The 17688-nt window shown below is 39.4% G+C and overlaps 1 protein-coding gene across 12 annotated transcripts; it reads right to left on the bottom strand.

Moving 5' to 3' along the window:
• Positions 1-477: 477 nt before the first annotated feature.
• Positions 478-8917, bottom strand: LOC114284330 (uncharacterized). Of its 12 annotated transcripts, none has more exons than XR_014349479.1 (8): positions 8452-8899; positions 5733-5840; positions 5088-5321; positions 4658-4729; positions 2192-2284; positions 1191-1262; positions 994-1089; positions 478-784 (listed from the first exon to the last, which is right to left on the bottom strand). XR_014349479.1 is itself a non-coding variant. In XM_082903254.1 (5 exons), exons 2-4 carry the CDS (start codon positions 5808-5810, stop codon positions 2207-2209), a joined length of 390 nt encoding a protein of 129 aa, XP_082759380.1. In that variant the 5' UTR covers positions 5811-5840; positions 8452-8917; the 3' UTR covers positions 478-784; positions 2192-2206. The 12 variants fall into 12 exon arrangements, 2 of the variants coding, with proteins under 2 accessions (XP_082759380.1, XP_082759381.1); XR_014349480.1 differs by having other exon boundaries at positions 1014-1089; positions 2192-2279; XR_014349478.1 differs by having other exon boundaries at positions 588-784; positions 1014-1089.
• Positions 8918-17688: the final 8771 nt, after the last annotated feature.

The raw sequence follows: 17688 nt of genomic DNA, 5'->3' as shown, positions 1-17688 counted from the left end.
GGTCGGCAAAAGTAATTCGTGACCAAAATTTTGGTTGGTCGGCAAAAGTTGGATTTGCCGACTAAATTTTTGGTCGCTAAATATTTAATTATCGCGACTAATTTATTTTGTCGCTAAAACACTTTGGTCGTGAAAAGTGATATTTTCCCAACCAAATTTCTTAGTCGCCAATTGTCACATTTCGCGACCAAAAACGTTTGGTCGCCAATTATCACATTTCGCGACCAAAAAATTTGGTCGCCATTTGTTACTTTTCGCAACCAAAATTTTTGGTTGGCAAAAGTGAGTTTCCACGACCAAAACTGTTTTGGTCGGCAATAGATGTATTTTTTGCGACCAAAACTCTTGGTCGGCAATTGTCATTTTTTGCGAAAAAAAATTATTTTGGATGTCGCGACTAATAAATTGGTCGCCAAAGCAAGAAAACAATACACCTGTAATATTTAGCGAATTCATAATCAAAATAGGATGAATTCATAATCAAAACAAGCCTTATTATAAAATTTTCTACATCCAAGTTTCAACACATAACTCAGCAGCAACAACATTAATTCCAAAAATAAGGAACAATTCACAAAACCCTATTCTAAACCCCAAAAAACAAAAAACAATTCATTCCAACAAAAATTTAACATAATCAGCATCAATTTCAAAAAAAAAGAACATCTGGTGTTAACAAGGTTGAGTATTGTTGTTCTTTTTTATGTAGAGCATCCAACTCCTTTTTAGCCTGTGCAAATCTCTCTTTGTCGTACGCGTCAACAAGGTAAACTACAGAATCCACCTGCATGATGATCAAAAATTATATACTATTTGTGAACAAAATTCAATAAGCACTATCATATAAATGAGCTGTGATTTGTCCTTTTCATGCCTTGACAGTGAAAAAAACTAACAGCAATAACAATAACATGATGGAAAATTAAATCGCATTGGTCGTGTAATCAATTATACATTGATGAAAACACTGAAGGTCAAATAAAAATCATTCACCAAAGCTTAACATGCTTTACTTGCAACATTTGCAGATTCATCATTTTCCAAATATATTTCCGGATTTCACCAGAAATGTTGCAGTTTCTCAAAACCCTAAATACGAAAAAAAATGAATAAAATTAAACTCAGGATGAAACTCACCTGTACACACTATAAATATTGAACATTATAAATTATATAATCATCAAACATACAATCTTACTAGCCCTATAGTGTTGCTCAAGGTAGGAAATTCCTGAGCCATCCCATTTATGTCACTGATTCTCCTAGTCAAAGAGATCACACCATGAGCAATTCCATCCACAGTACGCTATCAATCAAATAAATCAGCAAAATAACTTTACCTCCTAAAACTACTTTGTTGCTATAAGAATGCACTACTACAAAAATAGGTAAAGATCACACTTTTTTTGTGTGATCTATGTTATTTAATCACACTTTTTAAGTTTTGTCAAAGTGTGATCTTTGGGAGTGTGATTAAAAAGGATCGTTTTTAATCACACTTTTTAAGTGTGATTAATAACATTTAGATCATACCTTTTAAGTGTGATTAAAACTAATAAAACCTGTGACAATAAACATTTAGATCACATCTTTTAAGTGTGATTAATAACATTTAGATCACATTTTTTAAGTGTGATTAATAACATTTAGATCACATCTTTAAGTATGATTAATTACTAATAAAACCTGTGATAATAAACATTTAGACCACACATTTTAAGCGTGATTAATACCTACAGTGATCGCAGCTCAATCTATATTCAATTTGACATGAATTCTGGAAGTTCTGGGATAGACCTACCATTTCATTCATGTATGTTTTTACACTGCTTGTATACAGGTATGTATGCTTTTACACTATTTGTATATACACATACGTAGAAACCACATATATGGAAAATTGCTTTGTGGAATGATAAATGCTTGGACTACATATTATAATCTGAGGGCAGCCACTTCACGCAAACAATGCCAAAGGTTGGATTTGATACATAGCTTGTCCATTCTTCCCACCACCCTTGAATGTACACTAATATAGGCTATTAGCATTTTCTACATATTATATGTACATGTTTTGAAAGAAGAAAAAAATAGTCAGATATTTATTTCAAACCAGAAAATATAATATATCACTAAAAAAGTCACACATCTGTACATAGTTGATGACAAATAAGCAAAGAAAGTGCCTTACTTGTTTGAGTGTATGCTAAGCAAGATCAGTTGATATCATCACTCCAGCAGCAAAGGAACCCAGCTCTAAGCGTAGACCAAGCTTATCACTACACTGAAATTACACAAACAATTAAAACAGAGATGCTTGAAATTCATACATGCAAACTTCGTACATACAAATGTAAAAAAAAAATAAAAATCGAAAGAAAATTATTAAGCCAAAAAAAGAGTTCCACCATGATAGTATGCAAATAAGTTGGAATGATATGTAAGCATAGCAATATGGACGTAAAGATCTAGAGAGATTAGGAAAAAAACAAGCCCATGCTACAAGTAGGCAGAATGCAACTGCTGCCAATTGATACAGTTCATTGGTCTGCAAGGGTAACAAACAGATCAAAGTAAATCAATTAGTGATCTTGCACGTTCAAACACACTGAGAGAGAGAGAGAGAGAGATCTGTTGACTACAGAATATGCATACATGTGATGATAGGCTTATCATAAGTTCAAATATATATATATATATATATATCTAGTAAGGGACTGCTATAAGCAGTAGCCAGGACAACCACCACTAGCCTCAAAAATAAATTAGCAGCAACTCTTAATCAAAAACATTTAATCAGCAGTGGTCAGATAGAAACATAGATAACCTCCAGCAATTAGTTCTGGCAGTTAGATAAGAGTTGGTGCTAATTTTTACCAATTAAATTATGGTGACCAACAACAACCGCCATTAATCTTAAACAACTAATTATATGCATTCAAACAAGAACCGTTAGAATTGTGAACTGCTACTTTTTATCATGTTTCTATGTAAGAAACGTGAAGATAAATAGTGGTTGATGAACAATACCGGCACTAATTCTGGTGAGAACATTACATGTGCTATAATGGGTATATTTTTTTTACCATATGAGATTCATTGACATGCTATATGTTGAAGAATATTTGGGCTGCCATTTTGGGAATTGTTAGATGTATGTCATTACCGGTGAAGTGTCTTTATTATGTCCTTTCACAGATTTTTTTCTGTAGTTCAATGTTTCTTTCAGCATTAATTATATTTCAATTGATGCTTTACTTGTTTAATTTGGCGACTCTCTAATAGCTTTGTGCTTTTAGGCAATCGACCAAACAAGGTTGAGGTTTCTTTTTTAGAGGGAGCTTCAGACAAGTGATGTAGGCTCCCTCAGGAGAATGATAGTCCCAAAGGTTTGTAATTTATCTTTTCTAATATAAAATTATATTATTAAGCCCATTGGTAGCATAGAGAATCACTTGAATTGCAATTTCCATTGTAGTTTTCAATCTATTAATATTTCACTTGATGCAATTTGTCATGTAAACATATTAGCTTGGTGCTGAACTAATTATCTACTGCTAATTCCTTTTGGTATATGGGAAAACTTGATTTCAGAAAGCAGCTGAGGATTACCTTCCCATCCTACAGGAGAAGGAAGCATTTGTTATCAGCATGGATGATATGGATGGCCTGTATGCTTGGAGTTTCAAATTCAGGTTTGAGTTTAATTGGTTTGTTTTGATCATTGGAAGGTAGCTGTGAGGATGGCTGGTATTAGGGAATTGTTATCAAACAACTTGTTCTAAAGCATTCTTACCCTCATTAAAACTTAGTTTAGTTTAAACAAAACTTGATTGATTTAATACAATGATGAAGTGTTGGCTTTAAAAACCTAGCTATGGTGTTCCGGAGGAGACATCTCCAATAGCCTGCGGGGCCATCCCAAATAACAGACCTGAGTTTGAACCCTAAAAAAAAAAAAGAAAAAAGTCCTGAGTTCAAGCCCTGTTATATAGTGTGATGTTGTTGCTAGTTTTTTTAATTTTAAATCCTAGCTATGTTGATGTTAAATCCAGGTGATACTCATCTTCTTATGAATAGAATCTTTATTTCTAACAAGCCAAAGTGTGAAAGAATATTTGGATGTAAGATTAGTATCCAGTCCATTGCATATGCAAGCAACTCGCTTTTGAGATTTAGTTCTTTCTTCTCCTTCTTTTTGTATTCTCACCAAATCATTTGATTAAACTGACAGTAAGTGGTATCTCCTACCACTTCCAAAGAAAGATGCCTAGGTTTCAATACCAACTGTGACATGCTCGTGTGTTTGTGTGTGTTACTTATCTCCAGAACAAAAAGATAGATTAAAATAGAGTAATATAAATATTTACACTGTAGCAACAAATACTAGTGGTCCAAGGCAAACCTGCGAAGATCCCACACCATAAGCCTCCTCCCAAGACAACAAGAAGCTAATATGGTCTCATTCTATGGATTTCATCCAACTTGAAAAACCTCCTCCCCGTCGTAAAAAAATAAAAATTGAGTTCCACATGGTACATATTAATACATGCTTTCACGGACGCACAACCAGTTAAAGAAACCTAATATAGTCTTAATAACAAAAACAAAGAAATAATTAAATCTACAAGAGCTCCAAAGGAATGACATGTCTTACAAAGTTATCAAGTTACTTAGTTTCCCGAGTTCAGGAGGAACACTGCCGGAAAATTGATTTGCTTCAAGACCCCTGGATCAAAATATCCATTGAGATTGGTAAAAGAAAAAAAATTATAATAAATAAATAAAATCACTAGTGTATCTGCAAATAATTTTAAAAATAATAATAGGAAAAGTTAGGATGTGTGTTCTACACGTGTCGAGAAGTGTCCAACACGGACATGCCACATGCTTAATAGTGTATCTGCAACTTACGAACTAGAGAAAGGCCATTTCAAATATGGAACAAAAAAAAAAGTTAAAAGAGTAAAATGCGTAAAACAAGCACTTTGATTCATCCATTTTCATAAAGTTGCGACATTTCCACACACACAAAAGACAAATTAAGGGAAAGGGGGTAGGGGCAAAGACCAGAGAGTGAGTGATACCGCTGATGCTTTCATAGGAGCCAAGTATTCATAGAGCCCAACGATTATGCTATCAGCTAAAACTGAGCACGCAGTTTTAACATCGTCAGAGAGAAACACATCTGATGTCTTTGGTAAAAAAAATTGTAGCTCTTTAATGTTGACGCCCCTCAAAGCCTCTAAAACCAAAGTATCAAGAATACGACAACTTTTCTCATGTGTCAACTCCAAGGTAAGCTGCATTTTACAATCTTCCTGGTTTCAATGGACAACATATCAGACATGATTGAAATTGATCACTTGAATTTTAAAAGTCAAACACTTAAATTTTAAGAAAGTGAAAATAATATAGAGCCTTTAAAAAAATCTGATAAATAAACCAAAGTGAAACAGAAAAATGAGCTCCAACTACTAAATTAACAAACAATTAAGTGTTGAGAACACATCATGCTGAAGCAGCAACACATGTCAGCAGAATTACAGATATGGGCAGAACCAGATTTCATATAATAAAACATAAAGTACTAATTATGATGTTAAATTTAGCACGAACTCTTTTGAATGTTAAAAAAAAAAATGACTCTAAAAGAAAAGGACAAACAATGACGACAAATTTGTACGAGTTCAGCAGAGAAATCAAGAACATAAAAACTTCTGAGTTCGTACCTTTAGAGGCTTGGTTCCTGCTATGGACTCAGCAAGATGGTTTGCTACCAAAGACTTGGTTGTGCCATTGAGCTGCATCAATTCTTTTGCAGTGGCGAAGTAGTGTCTCTGTGAATAATGCAAGTTTCCAACAATTTTAGTAGTTGAGATTTGAGATTTAACACACACACAATGACAAATCCACTCATAAGCAGGAGGAAAAAGAAGTAGCAAGACACAAGAATTATCACATTCTGCTTTATAAAGTTTCTACAACATTAATTATATTTAATTTGTTTTTCTACTTCAATTGATTCATCAGTTCACATACCGGCTTATGCCCTCCACCAATTCACTCAACCACTTCTTATTGATTAGGGCTTGAAAAAACTCAAATTATAAGTTTTGAATCGTACGTCATATGATTTTAAGAACTATGATCATTAATAACACCAATTGCCAAAAAAATCCTAAATCTCCGGCGTCCACTACCACCAGCCTAAATAGATCAATCAAATTACTCTATGCTTATATCACTTTGGATCAATTGGCATAGCCCAACCTGTTAATTGAGGTAAATTCTCTCTCTCTCATGGAAGGGCGGATTTTCAGCCCCCATGAGGGCCTGCAGAAGACACTTCTATGTCATGACTGCTATTGAAAAATTATTTGAGCTTTTGAGGCCTTTTGAAAAATATGGCCTCATTTCTATTCGTATTTATGTCATGTTGCAAAACAATTACTGGAAATTTCACAAATGGTTCATTATTATATAGGAGACTCGCAAATTCTTTATATATTCTCTGATGTAATACATGCTTTGTTTTTAATTCTAGTTTTTTTCAAATTCTTTTAACTCTGACATTTCTTGATATTATCTGTTTTAACATTGTTACATTGACTGAATCCCAATAATTTCTCTGAGCAACTTTGTTGTATAATTGGCTCGAGCTGGGTATTTCATATGGCCCCTCAAAGGGCGCATGATTCACAACCCACTTTTGACTACATCAAAAGTTGCTTGTGACTACGCGAGTTATAATTCAATGCAATGGGCTATGACTTATGACCCAATGTGATCACATACAGTCCAAGACCATGTGATCAGATTGGGTAGTAACCAAACTTGAACTTGGTTATGGCCCAACGTGGCCTTGGCTGTGTACGTATTATAGAATTTTTCATTTCATAAATGTACTGACATGCCATTTTGTTTTAGGTGATGAAAAAAAAAAAAATGAGGAGGCACGGCACATTAACCATGATCAAGTCAGGGCTGTTGCAGTTACACTAACAGTTTGCGGCTGGCAATCATATTCATGAATTGTTTGTATATTGTGTATTAGTAGTTGTTTCAACGACGAAGTTGTAATTCTTAATTGTATTTTCTTCTCCCACTGAAATTATATTTCTCTTCAAGGGTTAGGTTAGTTCAAGATTATAGCCCATGTCTGTGAGAGGGAAAACTGAATGCAGCAATTTTGAAGCTGCCAGTATAAATTGGATGTGTACTTTGCTCATTCGTACATTCATTTGAAGAAATTGTCGATCTTTAAATAACATGCATATCATACAAATACTGTTGAAAATTTGAACCTACTGAGTTTGGACACTGCGTTAAGATGGGAATGGACTGTCACATCCTATAAATCCTCTTTAAGGGTTTTTAAATTTATTTATTTATTTTAAAAATAAAAATTTATTTATATGCATTTTTCACAATTGTCGATATGAAAGTCTTGAAATAGCCTGGAGATAGTCATGTGAAAGTCTTGAGGGACGAAAACCTTCGGACATAATTTAATAATTAGAAGTGTTTTGAGATGAAAAAGAGAAATTTGAGGATAAGCGATTCACTTACTTTATTTTCTTCGTTTTCCCCCATCTTTATAGATTGAAACTCATCAAAAAGTATTCTCTGGTTAGAGTTCAAGAGTGCGAATATAGTTTTTATTTGTAGGTTTTCAAAATCAAAAAAGTTAAGAAACTAGAATTTAACTGAGAAACAGGAAGTGAATGTAGGGTTTAGATATAACTCTAGGCAAGAACACCTAAACATAAAAGCACTTCAAATTGAAAGTATTTACACATCACATTACTCATCCAAATTTGGATTCTTATTCTAGCTTGCAACTTCACACTCATCATCTTAGACGGTAATAGTTAAGACCAAACTAGCCATGACTAGGAGGAGGAGCAGCAGCTAGAGGCCCTGAGGCACCACCACCACTACCAATGCACCGTCCCAAATTCTTTCTTTTAGAGTAATTTGATTTCAAAACCAATGAACTTATTTATAAATAGTAGAATAAGTTGAAGAGAATATGAAAAACCCCAAGCTAATTTCTAAATCAATAGACGAACTTACTAAACAAACTGATGTAATCTGAAAAATGAAAATTTTGAATCCAATAGCCCTTTTTTCATTTCTTCTACTGAAATTGCTATTGAAAATTAATGGCTAATTCATTCCAATAGCCATTCATTTTTTTTTTCTTGAAATTAGCTTGAAAATGAAAATTTTGAATCCAATAGCAATTCCAAGGTTCATTTTTTTTTTTTGGGAGTAATGCTGAACAAACAAATTTAAAAACAAACTGATATAGGTAATGAGTTGTTCCTATGATGTATTTAAATTCAATAGATCCTATTTCAAGTTTCAAATCTTCACTTTTGTAAGAAAATTCTGTTTGTATATCATCTTCTCATAAACCAAACAGACAACTCTATACAGACTAACCTGATCACTCCAAAATGCTCAATCGCACAAACTGGAACCCAAGCCATCGATCAAACTATCTCGACCCCTCGAATTTGACCCGATTGATCGGGTTTGATCCGCAGAGAGAGTGATTTGGTGAGAGAAAGAACGAGCACAGCGAGAAGAATGCCGAGGAGATCAGCAACAGCGTCTTTGGGGGAGGCTCCGACCGACTTGAAGAAGCCAAGCTCGTCGGTGACCTCTTTGGCGGCGCCGGCGGAGAGGGAGATGATGGATCCGAACCAGATGGTCTGGCGGCAGAGGAAGGAATAGCAAGTTAGGGAAGCGAGGAGAGAGAAAATAATGGTGATGGAGAAGCAGAAGAGAATGTGTTGTAGCTTCTTCGGGGACCAACCACTCGTCCCCATTCTCCATTAGAGACACAGAGAGAGAGAGAGAAAGAGAGAGAGAGTTGGAAGGGGGCAGCAGTTTAGGGTTCATAAATGGCAACACTTAGAAAAGGCGACCAAATTTTTAGGGAGAGTGGATACAAAACGACGTCGTTTTATAAATGGCGACCAAATTTTTTTTTGTCGCAAAAAATTTTCATTTTCCCTCACCACCTTTCAAATTTCCCTCCCAAACTTTTCGCAACTAAATGACCAAATTAGTCGTAGAAAAGGTACCTTTGCCGACAAATTTTTTTAGTCGCCAAATCTCAATCAACGGTGACTAAAATATTAGTCGCTAAAAGTATTAATTTGGCGACTAATTTTTTTTGGTCGCCAAAATGTAACCTTCCGCGACTAAATTTGAAGTTGGTTGCCAAAAGCATACCAATTTTTGCGACTAACTCATTTTTGGTCGCCAAAATGTGACCTTCTGCGACCAACTTATTTTGGTCGCCAAAAATAATTATCATTTACGACTAATTAATATTTTGGTCGGCAAATGTCATTTTTTTGCGACTAAAATTTTTTTGGTCGGCAAAAGTGGTCGGCAAATGTGGTCGGCAAATGTGTAAATTCTTGTAGTGGTGTCTGCCAGTAGGCTATACAAGCATTACCAAAGCCATTTTATTGGTACTAACCAGAAAGATCAGCTAACTACGCCGGTTTCTAGACTTTCACCGAGGACACACAAGCCAACAATATAAACCACAACCACACTCCCTAACCATATTCACCAAGTTATACACCCATTTTTCTCAAAAACAATACATTTTCAAGATTTATATATGAAACAATACTCAATGCACAATGTATGAGAAATTAGTTTCAATTTAACATAATTCTCATGCAATTTCTACAACAATCAAGACTATCCTCCACTGATACCGCAAAATAGATGTTTTTACTCAACAAATAATTTTTCATCAAAAGATATAATCTCAGCATTTTCAAAATGGGAGTGATATTACATATCTAACTTCACCGTCATCATCAACAGATATATTCATTTCATCTTTTCAAAACCCAACATCTTTTTCCCTTTCTCGTCCATAAACCAAGTATCTATGCTTTTTGAACAAAATCTCTTTTACTTTCAAAATCACATTTAAGTAAAGAAATTCCATATTTCAACATAACTCAACCATAAACACATACCCATAGCCTTTCTCAAGCGCCCATTTAAAAATCCCTCTTTTACACTTTAAAATCAAACCCTAGGTTTAATCCCAAAAATCCCCAAATCACTAAATCCTTTCAAAGAGCAAATAACTAAGCTAAAAGTTACACGAGAGGTTGAAAAAATCCTTACCTTAAGAGTAGAAGAGGAAGAGAGCAAGTGTGAAATTTTGGCGGAGCCAAAAAGGAGATCCTTGCCGATTAGATTGAAACTTTCGACGAACTCTACATTTTTCTCCAAAGAGCAAAGGTGAAGAGATCAATGGATGATGGAGTATTTGAGGTTTTAAGCAAGAACTAGAGAGAGAAAGTGAAGAACTAGGGTTTTGGAATGTTTTAGAAAGAGAGGAATGAAAAAGTGATTCAAAAATCCATTTTCTCAAACGGATATACACACAGACCCCTTGAGCGAGCAAAACACCAATCAAGCGTCAAAGACAATAAGTGACACTGCTCGAGCGCACACTGACCCATTCCCAAAAATTTTGCAAACACTAGAAGATCGCTTGAGCTAAGATCACCCTACTCCTAGAATTTTTGCTGACCTGCAAAATACTGGGAGATCTCAAAAACCGCTCGAGCAAACAAGAAGAAAACTAGACAACAACTCTTTCGAAAAACTAACTTTCAACCTGTTTAAAACACGACTAACAATTCAACTCGACTACTAACACGATGACAAAGGATATGATTAACAATTAAAGTACTGAATCTCGAATCTAAGAGTATTAAATGAGTAGGATTTAAACCAGAACCGTTATAATAGACCGATGATGGATGCGATGGTGAACTCACAAGAGACAATGGTAGCTAGCCCGACAATGAACAAAAAAAAAATTCCATTAAACAAACAGAATAATCAATTTTGGATGTACCATATATGTTGGAGTGAAAGAGAGAAAGATGGTTTATTTTAATAACCTAGAGAAATCAAATATGCTAGATCGACGATGGTGGACTCACCAGAGTTTATGGTAGACCAGTGATGGACAATCTTTTTTAGCCATTGAACAATCGGAACAATCAATTCTTATTTGTTTCAATTACGTTTTCGTCTTTTTACATCGCAGTGTGAATATTCACACAAGTACGGGCTGAACATTCAAAATCGATTTGTACTTATTTTAGATATATTTTCGTCTTTCATGTCACAATGTGAATATTCATACAAGTAAGGATGTGAATAATCAAAATTGATTTTTACTTGTTTTAGTTGTGTTTTCATCTTTTATGTTACAGTGTGAATATTTACATTGGCTTAAATTAAACACTCAAATTGTTAAGTTTCTTGATGAATGTTCATATATGTTAGTTGAATATTCTTGTTTTCTATTTTTCTTTTTTTTCTGTGTAAATTACAAATACACCCCTTGAGGTATAATTAAAATACGGATTGCCCTCTATAGTTTGGAAAATTACAAATACCCGTTGTAAAAATCTTTTATTTAATAGAATTAACTAGAAAAATGAAATTCATAACTTCTTTTCTAGACAATAATAAAATTACCTAAATTATTAATTGAAATATATTTCTGGTATCATTAAAAACTGTTAATTGACTTAATAATTTATTAATAAAATGAGACATTTATTATGAAATTATAAACTGCAGAGGGTGAGATGTAATTTCTAAAACCAAAGGGACAATTTGTATTTTAAATAAATCTCAAGGGATGTATTATAATTTATCCTTTTTTGTATTGATGTAAATATTTATAATGTTTTGGAATATGACCATTTTTTTACGTAAATATTTACATTATGTTGAATCACAAAAGTTATATTTTTCATGTGAATGTAGGATTTTGAATTTTTCATATAGGAAATATAACAGACAATCTCTAGACTCTTTTTTTTTTATAATATGGTATTTGACTTTTTTTGAACAATTTTGAAACTAATTATGGTATTTAATTATTTCCATATTATGGCATTTAATTATTTTAATTGTTTTCATATTGAAATAGTTTAATATTTTTAATTCTTTCACACTGAAATAGTTTATGACATTTAATTGTTTCCATATTAAAATAGTTTATGATATTTAATTGTTTTTATATTGAAATAGTAACAATAAAGTCATTTCACATTAAAGAAATCTTAAAGGGTTATAAAAATATAAAAATGACCAAATAGATCATAAGTGGAGTATATGAAATTTATGAAAAAAAAAATATAAAAAAATTTATATAATACTTACGTAAGGGTGGGTTTGATAATTTTTTTAAGGATAAATTGCATTGATTTTTCTTGAAATTTAAAGAAATTATAAGAAACCTCACAATTTTATTATAATTACATTGACCTCTTTTTAATAAAGTTAAAAAGATCAAAATTAATACAAATAGTTGAAAACAAAAAGATACACAAAATAAAATATAATTTTAATGCAAAATAGATGAGTATTTATTAATACTGAGAGGGTGATTTATGCTCCGGTGTTGGGCCGAGGTATAGACCGAACAAGTTGAGGGCCCAGCATAGCATTGGGCCGAGATGATCGACTGTTCACTCGGAAATGGGCTACCAGAAGTTGGGCCGGGCAGAATTTGGTATGTGTGTTACCCCGGACCGTGCAGAAGCTGCTCGACCAGGAAGTGACCGGTCAGGCTAGGATGCTCGGTCCGAGGATTGTCGAGACCAGACAGACCGAGAGGCCGGCGCTCGGAAAGGCGCGGTCAGCCGAGGTAGTTGATTGACCGGCGAGAAGGCCGACCAAAGGAGGAGCCCGGGCTAAGCTCTGCCGAGATGCCGCCTAGCCCGGTCCTTCATTCGGTTATCCGGTTAGGCGCTTAAGGTATGAAGCATGGTATGACCGAGGTAGGGCAGCTCGGCTGCCGAGCTCCAGCTATGCTGACAGGCAGTTGAGAGCAGGTGATGAACGGCATGGTTTATGCTGACAGATGGGATAGCAGAGCCACGTGTCAGGAGATGACAGGGAGTGGATATGGGGCTCAGAAGGTATATAAGCATGTCTGCGCCCCCCATACGCGATACACGAACACTCTGTAAGGAATTTCTTACACTCAGACACTCTCTCCCTTCTCTCTATTCCCTCTAAGGTGTGTGCTAATTTGACCGTCGGAGGGTGTTTCCGGCCACACACCGCCGGGTAGCTCACCGTTATTTGCTCGCAGGTGATCGGATATCGACGGAGCTCGGAAGAAAGGAATACGGGCACGCCGGAATATTTGCTCCCCGTACAATTGGCGCCGTCTGTGGGAAGCTTGACAGACAAAACCTTGTCTTCCAGGTTCATCTGATCGCCGTCCATGGCGAACAACGACGAGTTTCCGTTGTCCGCCATCGACGGGGCCACCCCGGAGTATACCCGAAGGAGAGAGGGACCTCCTACTGTCCACCCAATGGCTGACTTGGGGACGCCCACTGGAGGGCAGTCAGGAGACGCGCGGGATAAGCGCGGAAGGAGTCATGGGCATTCACGGAGTCCGGACGGTCACCGGCGGAGAGACTCATACGCCAGGCGACTGGAGAGCAAGTTAAAGGACCAAGACGCTGTTATCAGGCGGATGGCGGCGAAGATGGAGGATCTTAAGCGGCATGTCAAAGGGAAAGGTGTAGCTGGAGTGGGAGACCACAGTGAGCGCACCCCGTCCCGCCGGTCAGGCGATCAGAGTCAACGACGTACTCAGTCCATTTCCATCACCAGGAGTTACCAGGCTGGTGATTCCGACATGCATGCAGAAAAGTCTAGCGCGCAAGACAGTACCTACAAACCCTCACGTCCGGCGACGACATCGAGGTACTCTTATTCTGCTCAGTCAGAGGATCTACGGGCAGTGTTAAGGGAGCGGGCTCGCCGGCGCGAAGCTCAGAGAATACCAGCTTTCCAGCGGCTCTCCTACGGGGTTCATGCCAGCGAGGAGGTCGGAATGCCTCCACCCCGCCAAACAGTGCCAATATTTGAAGATACAGACTTGGCCAGACTGAGTGCCACCCCTTTTTCCCTGAAAATAGAAACAACGCCGCTTCCGGCAGGTTTCCACCAGCCTAAGTTCACGCTCTACGACGGCAAAACCGATCCTTATATGCATGTGAGCCATTTCCGACAGGTCATGGCCGGACATAGGCGAAATGACGGACTTATGTGCCTAATCTTCCCGTCCAGTTTAGGTGAGCTGGGCTTAAAGTGGTTTGAGAGGTTGCCGGAAGGGAGCATACAACGGTGGCATCAGTTGGCCGAAGCGTTCGTTACGCGCTTCAAAACCAACACAAAAACACCAAAGGAAGTCGATCACTTGCTAAGTGTCAAGATGGAACCGTGCGACACACTGAAGGCGTACAATTCAAGGTATTGGGAAACCTTCAACGAGATCTTAGACTGCCCGGTCAACCTTGCTATCACACAATATAAGCGTGGTCTCCCGGTCGGACACAGACTGCGGGACTCGCTTACCATGCACCAACCGACCTCCATGGGCCAGCTCATGCAGCGCATCAATGAGCACATCCGGGTAGAGGATGATGCGTCGGCTTCCACCGTAAAGGCCACTCCGGTCGGAACAGACAAGAAGACAGCAGGCAAGGTGCACGCAGTTGGGCAAGAGTCCAACCGCTCAAATGACCGAGCAGAGGAATCAGACCGAGGTTCAAATCGTAAAAACCGGGGTAGAGGACGACGGAATGACCGGGATGACTACCCCCGAGATGACGTTGAGGACGCAAACAGGAGAATGAAGGCAAGGACTGGCATAACCACGGTCTTCAAGATCCCAATCTATCGCATACTTAGCGAAATCCGAGACGAGGAGTACGTCCGGTTTCCCGCTAAGTTGGGCGATGGACAAAAGGGGTACAATCCGCGGTATCGTTGTACGTTTCACCGGGAGAGGGGCCACCGGACTGAGGATTGTTTGCCTTTGAGACAACATTTGGAAGAATTGGTTGCGGCCGGGCATCTGGACCTTTACATTGATGGCGGCGTGAAACCAAATCAGGCTCCGGTCGATCCCAGGGGACAGGATGACCGAGATGCACCACCACAAGGAGTTATTAATGTCATCCACGGCATCGTGGAACCGGAGCGCGTTTGCGAACTCCGGGGCATGATCAAGAAGGCAGAGCATATGAGGGAAGTTTTGTCAGTACAGCCTGCCATCAAAAGGGGGAAGACAGAGGAGAAAGATGTGATTAGTTTCACCTCAAGGGATTTAGAGCGTATCCAGACGCCGCACAACGATGCTCTTGTAGTAACACTACGCGTCAAAGAATTTGATGTTAGACGGATCTTGATCGACCAGGGAAGCTCGGTCGAGATCATGTATTATGATGCGTTCAAACAACTCAAACTCCGTGAGACAGACTTGGCTCCAGCCACTTCGCCACTGGTTGGATTTAACTCGCAGCCGGAGTGGCCATTGGGAAAGATCATCTTGCCGGTCAAAGCAGGATCCGTGGTCAAGCAGGTGGAGTTTTGGGTGCTACAAGTGCCTTCAACGTACAACCTTATCCTAGGAAGAGGATGGCTTCACGCCATGCAAGCCGTAGCATCGACTTACCACCAGGTGATGAGATTCCCCTCGGCTATGGGGGCAATCGAGGAGATTTGGGGTGATCAGGTCATGTCCAAGCAGTGCTTCGTGGCGGTCAACGGGAGCCGGGCTGCCAAAGGATTCGTTCAAATGATCGAGGGACCGGAGGACCAGAGTGTCTTGGATGATGTTGGCACCAAAGCAGAAGACAAGGCAGTTGAAGAATTGGTTGAGGTGCGGATTGATGCCGAGCAGCCGGACAGATTCTTCTTACTCGGTTCAAGTCTCTCGGCCATGGAGAGAACCGAGATGATTGAGTTTTTGATGGCGAATATCGAAGTCTTTGCATGGTCGCCCTACGACATGCCCGGCCTTGACCCAAATTTTATCTGCCATCACCTCAATGTCTTCCCTGGCGCAAAGCCAGTCATCCAGCGAACAAGGAGATCGGCGCTGCATCACGCCGAGGTAGTAGCGGAGGAGGTAAAGAACTTGCTTGAGGCACGAGCAATACAGGAAGTGCACTACCCTCGGTGGATTTCCAACACGGTAGTGGTGCCCAAGAAAAATGGAAAGTGGCGAGTTTGTGTCGACTACAAGACAGTCAACCGAGCTTGTCCGAAAGACAGCTTCCCTTTGCTGCGCATTGACCAGCTAGTGGATTTGACGGCTGGACACAATCGGCTCAGTTTCTTGGATGCGTACCGCGGCTATCACCAGATTGCCATGCATGGGCCTGACCAAGAGATCACCTCTTTCACGACTCCAAGGGGACTCTTCTGCTATCGAGTTATGCCCTTTGGTTTGAAAAACGCTGGGGCAACCTTTCAGAGGATGGTGACCAAAATGTTCGCTCCTTTGCTCGGCCGGATAATGGAGGCTTACATCGATGATATGGTGGTAAAGAGCCGACATGAGGCACACCATTTGTCCGACTTAGCCGAGATGTTCGCCATTCAGAAGAAGCACAAGCTGCGCTTGAACGCCTCGAAGTGTGCCTTTGGCGTGGGATCCGGGAAGTTTTTGGGATTCTTAGTCACGAACCGAGGCATCGAAGCAGACCCTACTCAGATCAGAGCCGTGCAAGAATTGAAACAACCCAGATCGGCTAAGGACGTGCAGCATCTGGCCGGGATGGCCGCCGCGCTTAATCGATTTATAAGCCGGTCATCAGATCGCTGCCGCCCTTTCTTTCAAGCATTGAAGTCAAAGTTCTCATGGGATGACGAGTGTGACCGAGCTTTGGCCGAGCTCAAAGATTATTTGTCTTCTCCACCGCTGTTGGTTACACCAGAGCCCGGTGAGGAACTCTACCTTTACCTTGCCGTCTCCCAGCACGCAGTAAGTGCGGTGTTAGTCCGGGCTGAAGGAATCAAGCACCTCCCAATTTTTTACGTAAGTAAGACCTTGCTGCCGGCTGAGACGAGGTACTTGCCGCTGGAAAAGCTTGCGTTGGCACTGATGATGGCTTCGAGGAAATTGGCACATTATTTTCACGCCCATACCATCGTCGTACTGACCGAGTTCCCCCTCAAGGCCTTGTTTGAGCGCGCAGACTTTTCAGGCCGAATTTTAAAATGGGCGGTTGAGTTGGGACAGTTCGATGTGAAGTTCCAGCCGCGCACCGCAATCAAAGCCCAAACCTTGGCCGATTTTGTTGCCGAGTTCTCACCTGGTACTCATCCGGTATGCCCGGTCGACATTGCCGAGGCAGATGATGAGACGCACACAATGCCAACCGAGGCACAACCAGCTGCCGAAGGTCGCGCCGCGGAGTTAGCGCGCACCATCGAAGTTCCCTCAGTTTGCCCGGTATTACCTCCCAGTGCTGCGACGACGGAGTTGTGTATCACCAACCCATTCACTCTGTCCGGTACCGCATCACCACGGGAGGAAGGAATGGTTCCTCACAGTTCAGAACTTGGTGATTCGCCTACGGACTTGGGCATTCTGAACCAACTTGCTGAGTCCGGTGCCGAATCATCAAGGGGGGGAGGAATGGTTCCAGACAGCTCAGAACCGGCGGCCGGCTTCACACCGCAACCTGGTGATTCGCCTACGGACTTGGGCATTACGGACCAACTTGCTGAGTCCGGTGTCGAATCACCAAGGGGCACTGACTTTGAACCGGTCAACACCAAACTTGACACCGCACA

Source organism: Camellia sinensis, chromosome 13, assembly GCF_055761805.1.
Source record: "Camellia sinensis isolate YWXY chromosome 13, ASM5576180v1, whole genome shotgun sequence".
Taxonomy (NCBI): Eukaryota; Viridiplantae; Streptophyta; class Magnoliopsida; order Ericales; family Theaceae; genus Camellia; species Camellia sinensis.
Note: the sequence above shows the minus strand (reverse complement) of the source record. Positions and strands in the feature narration are given on the sequence as shown.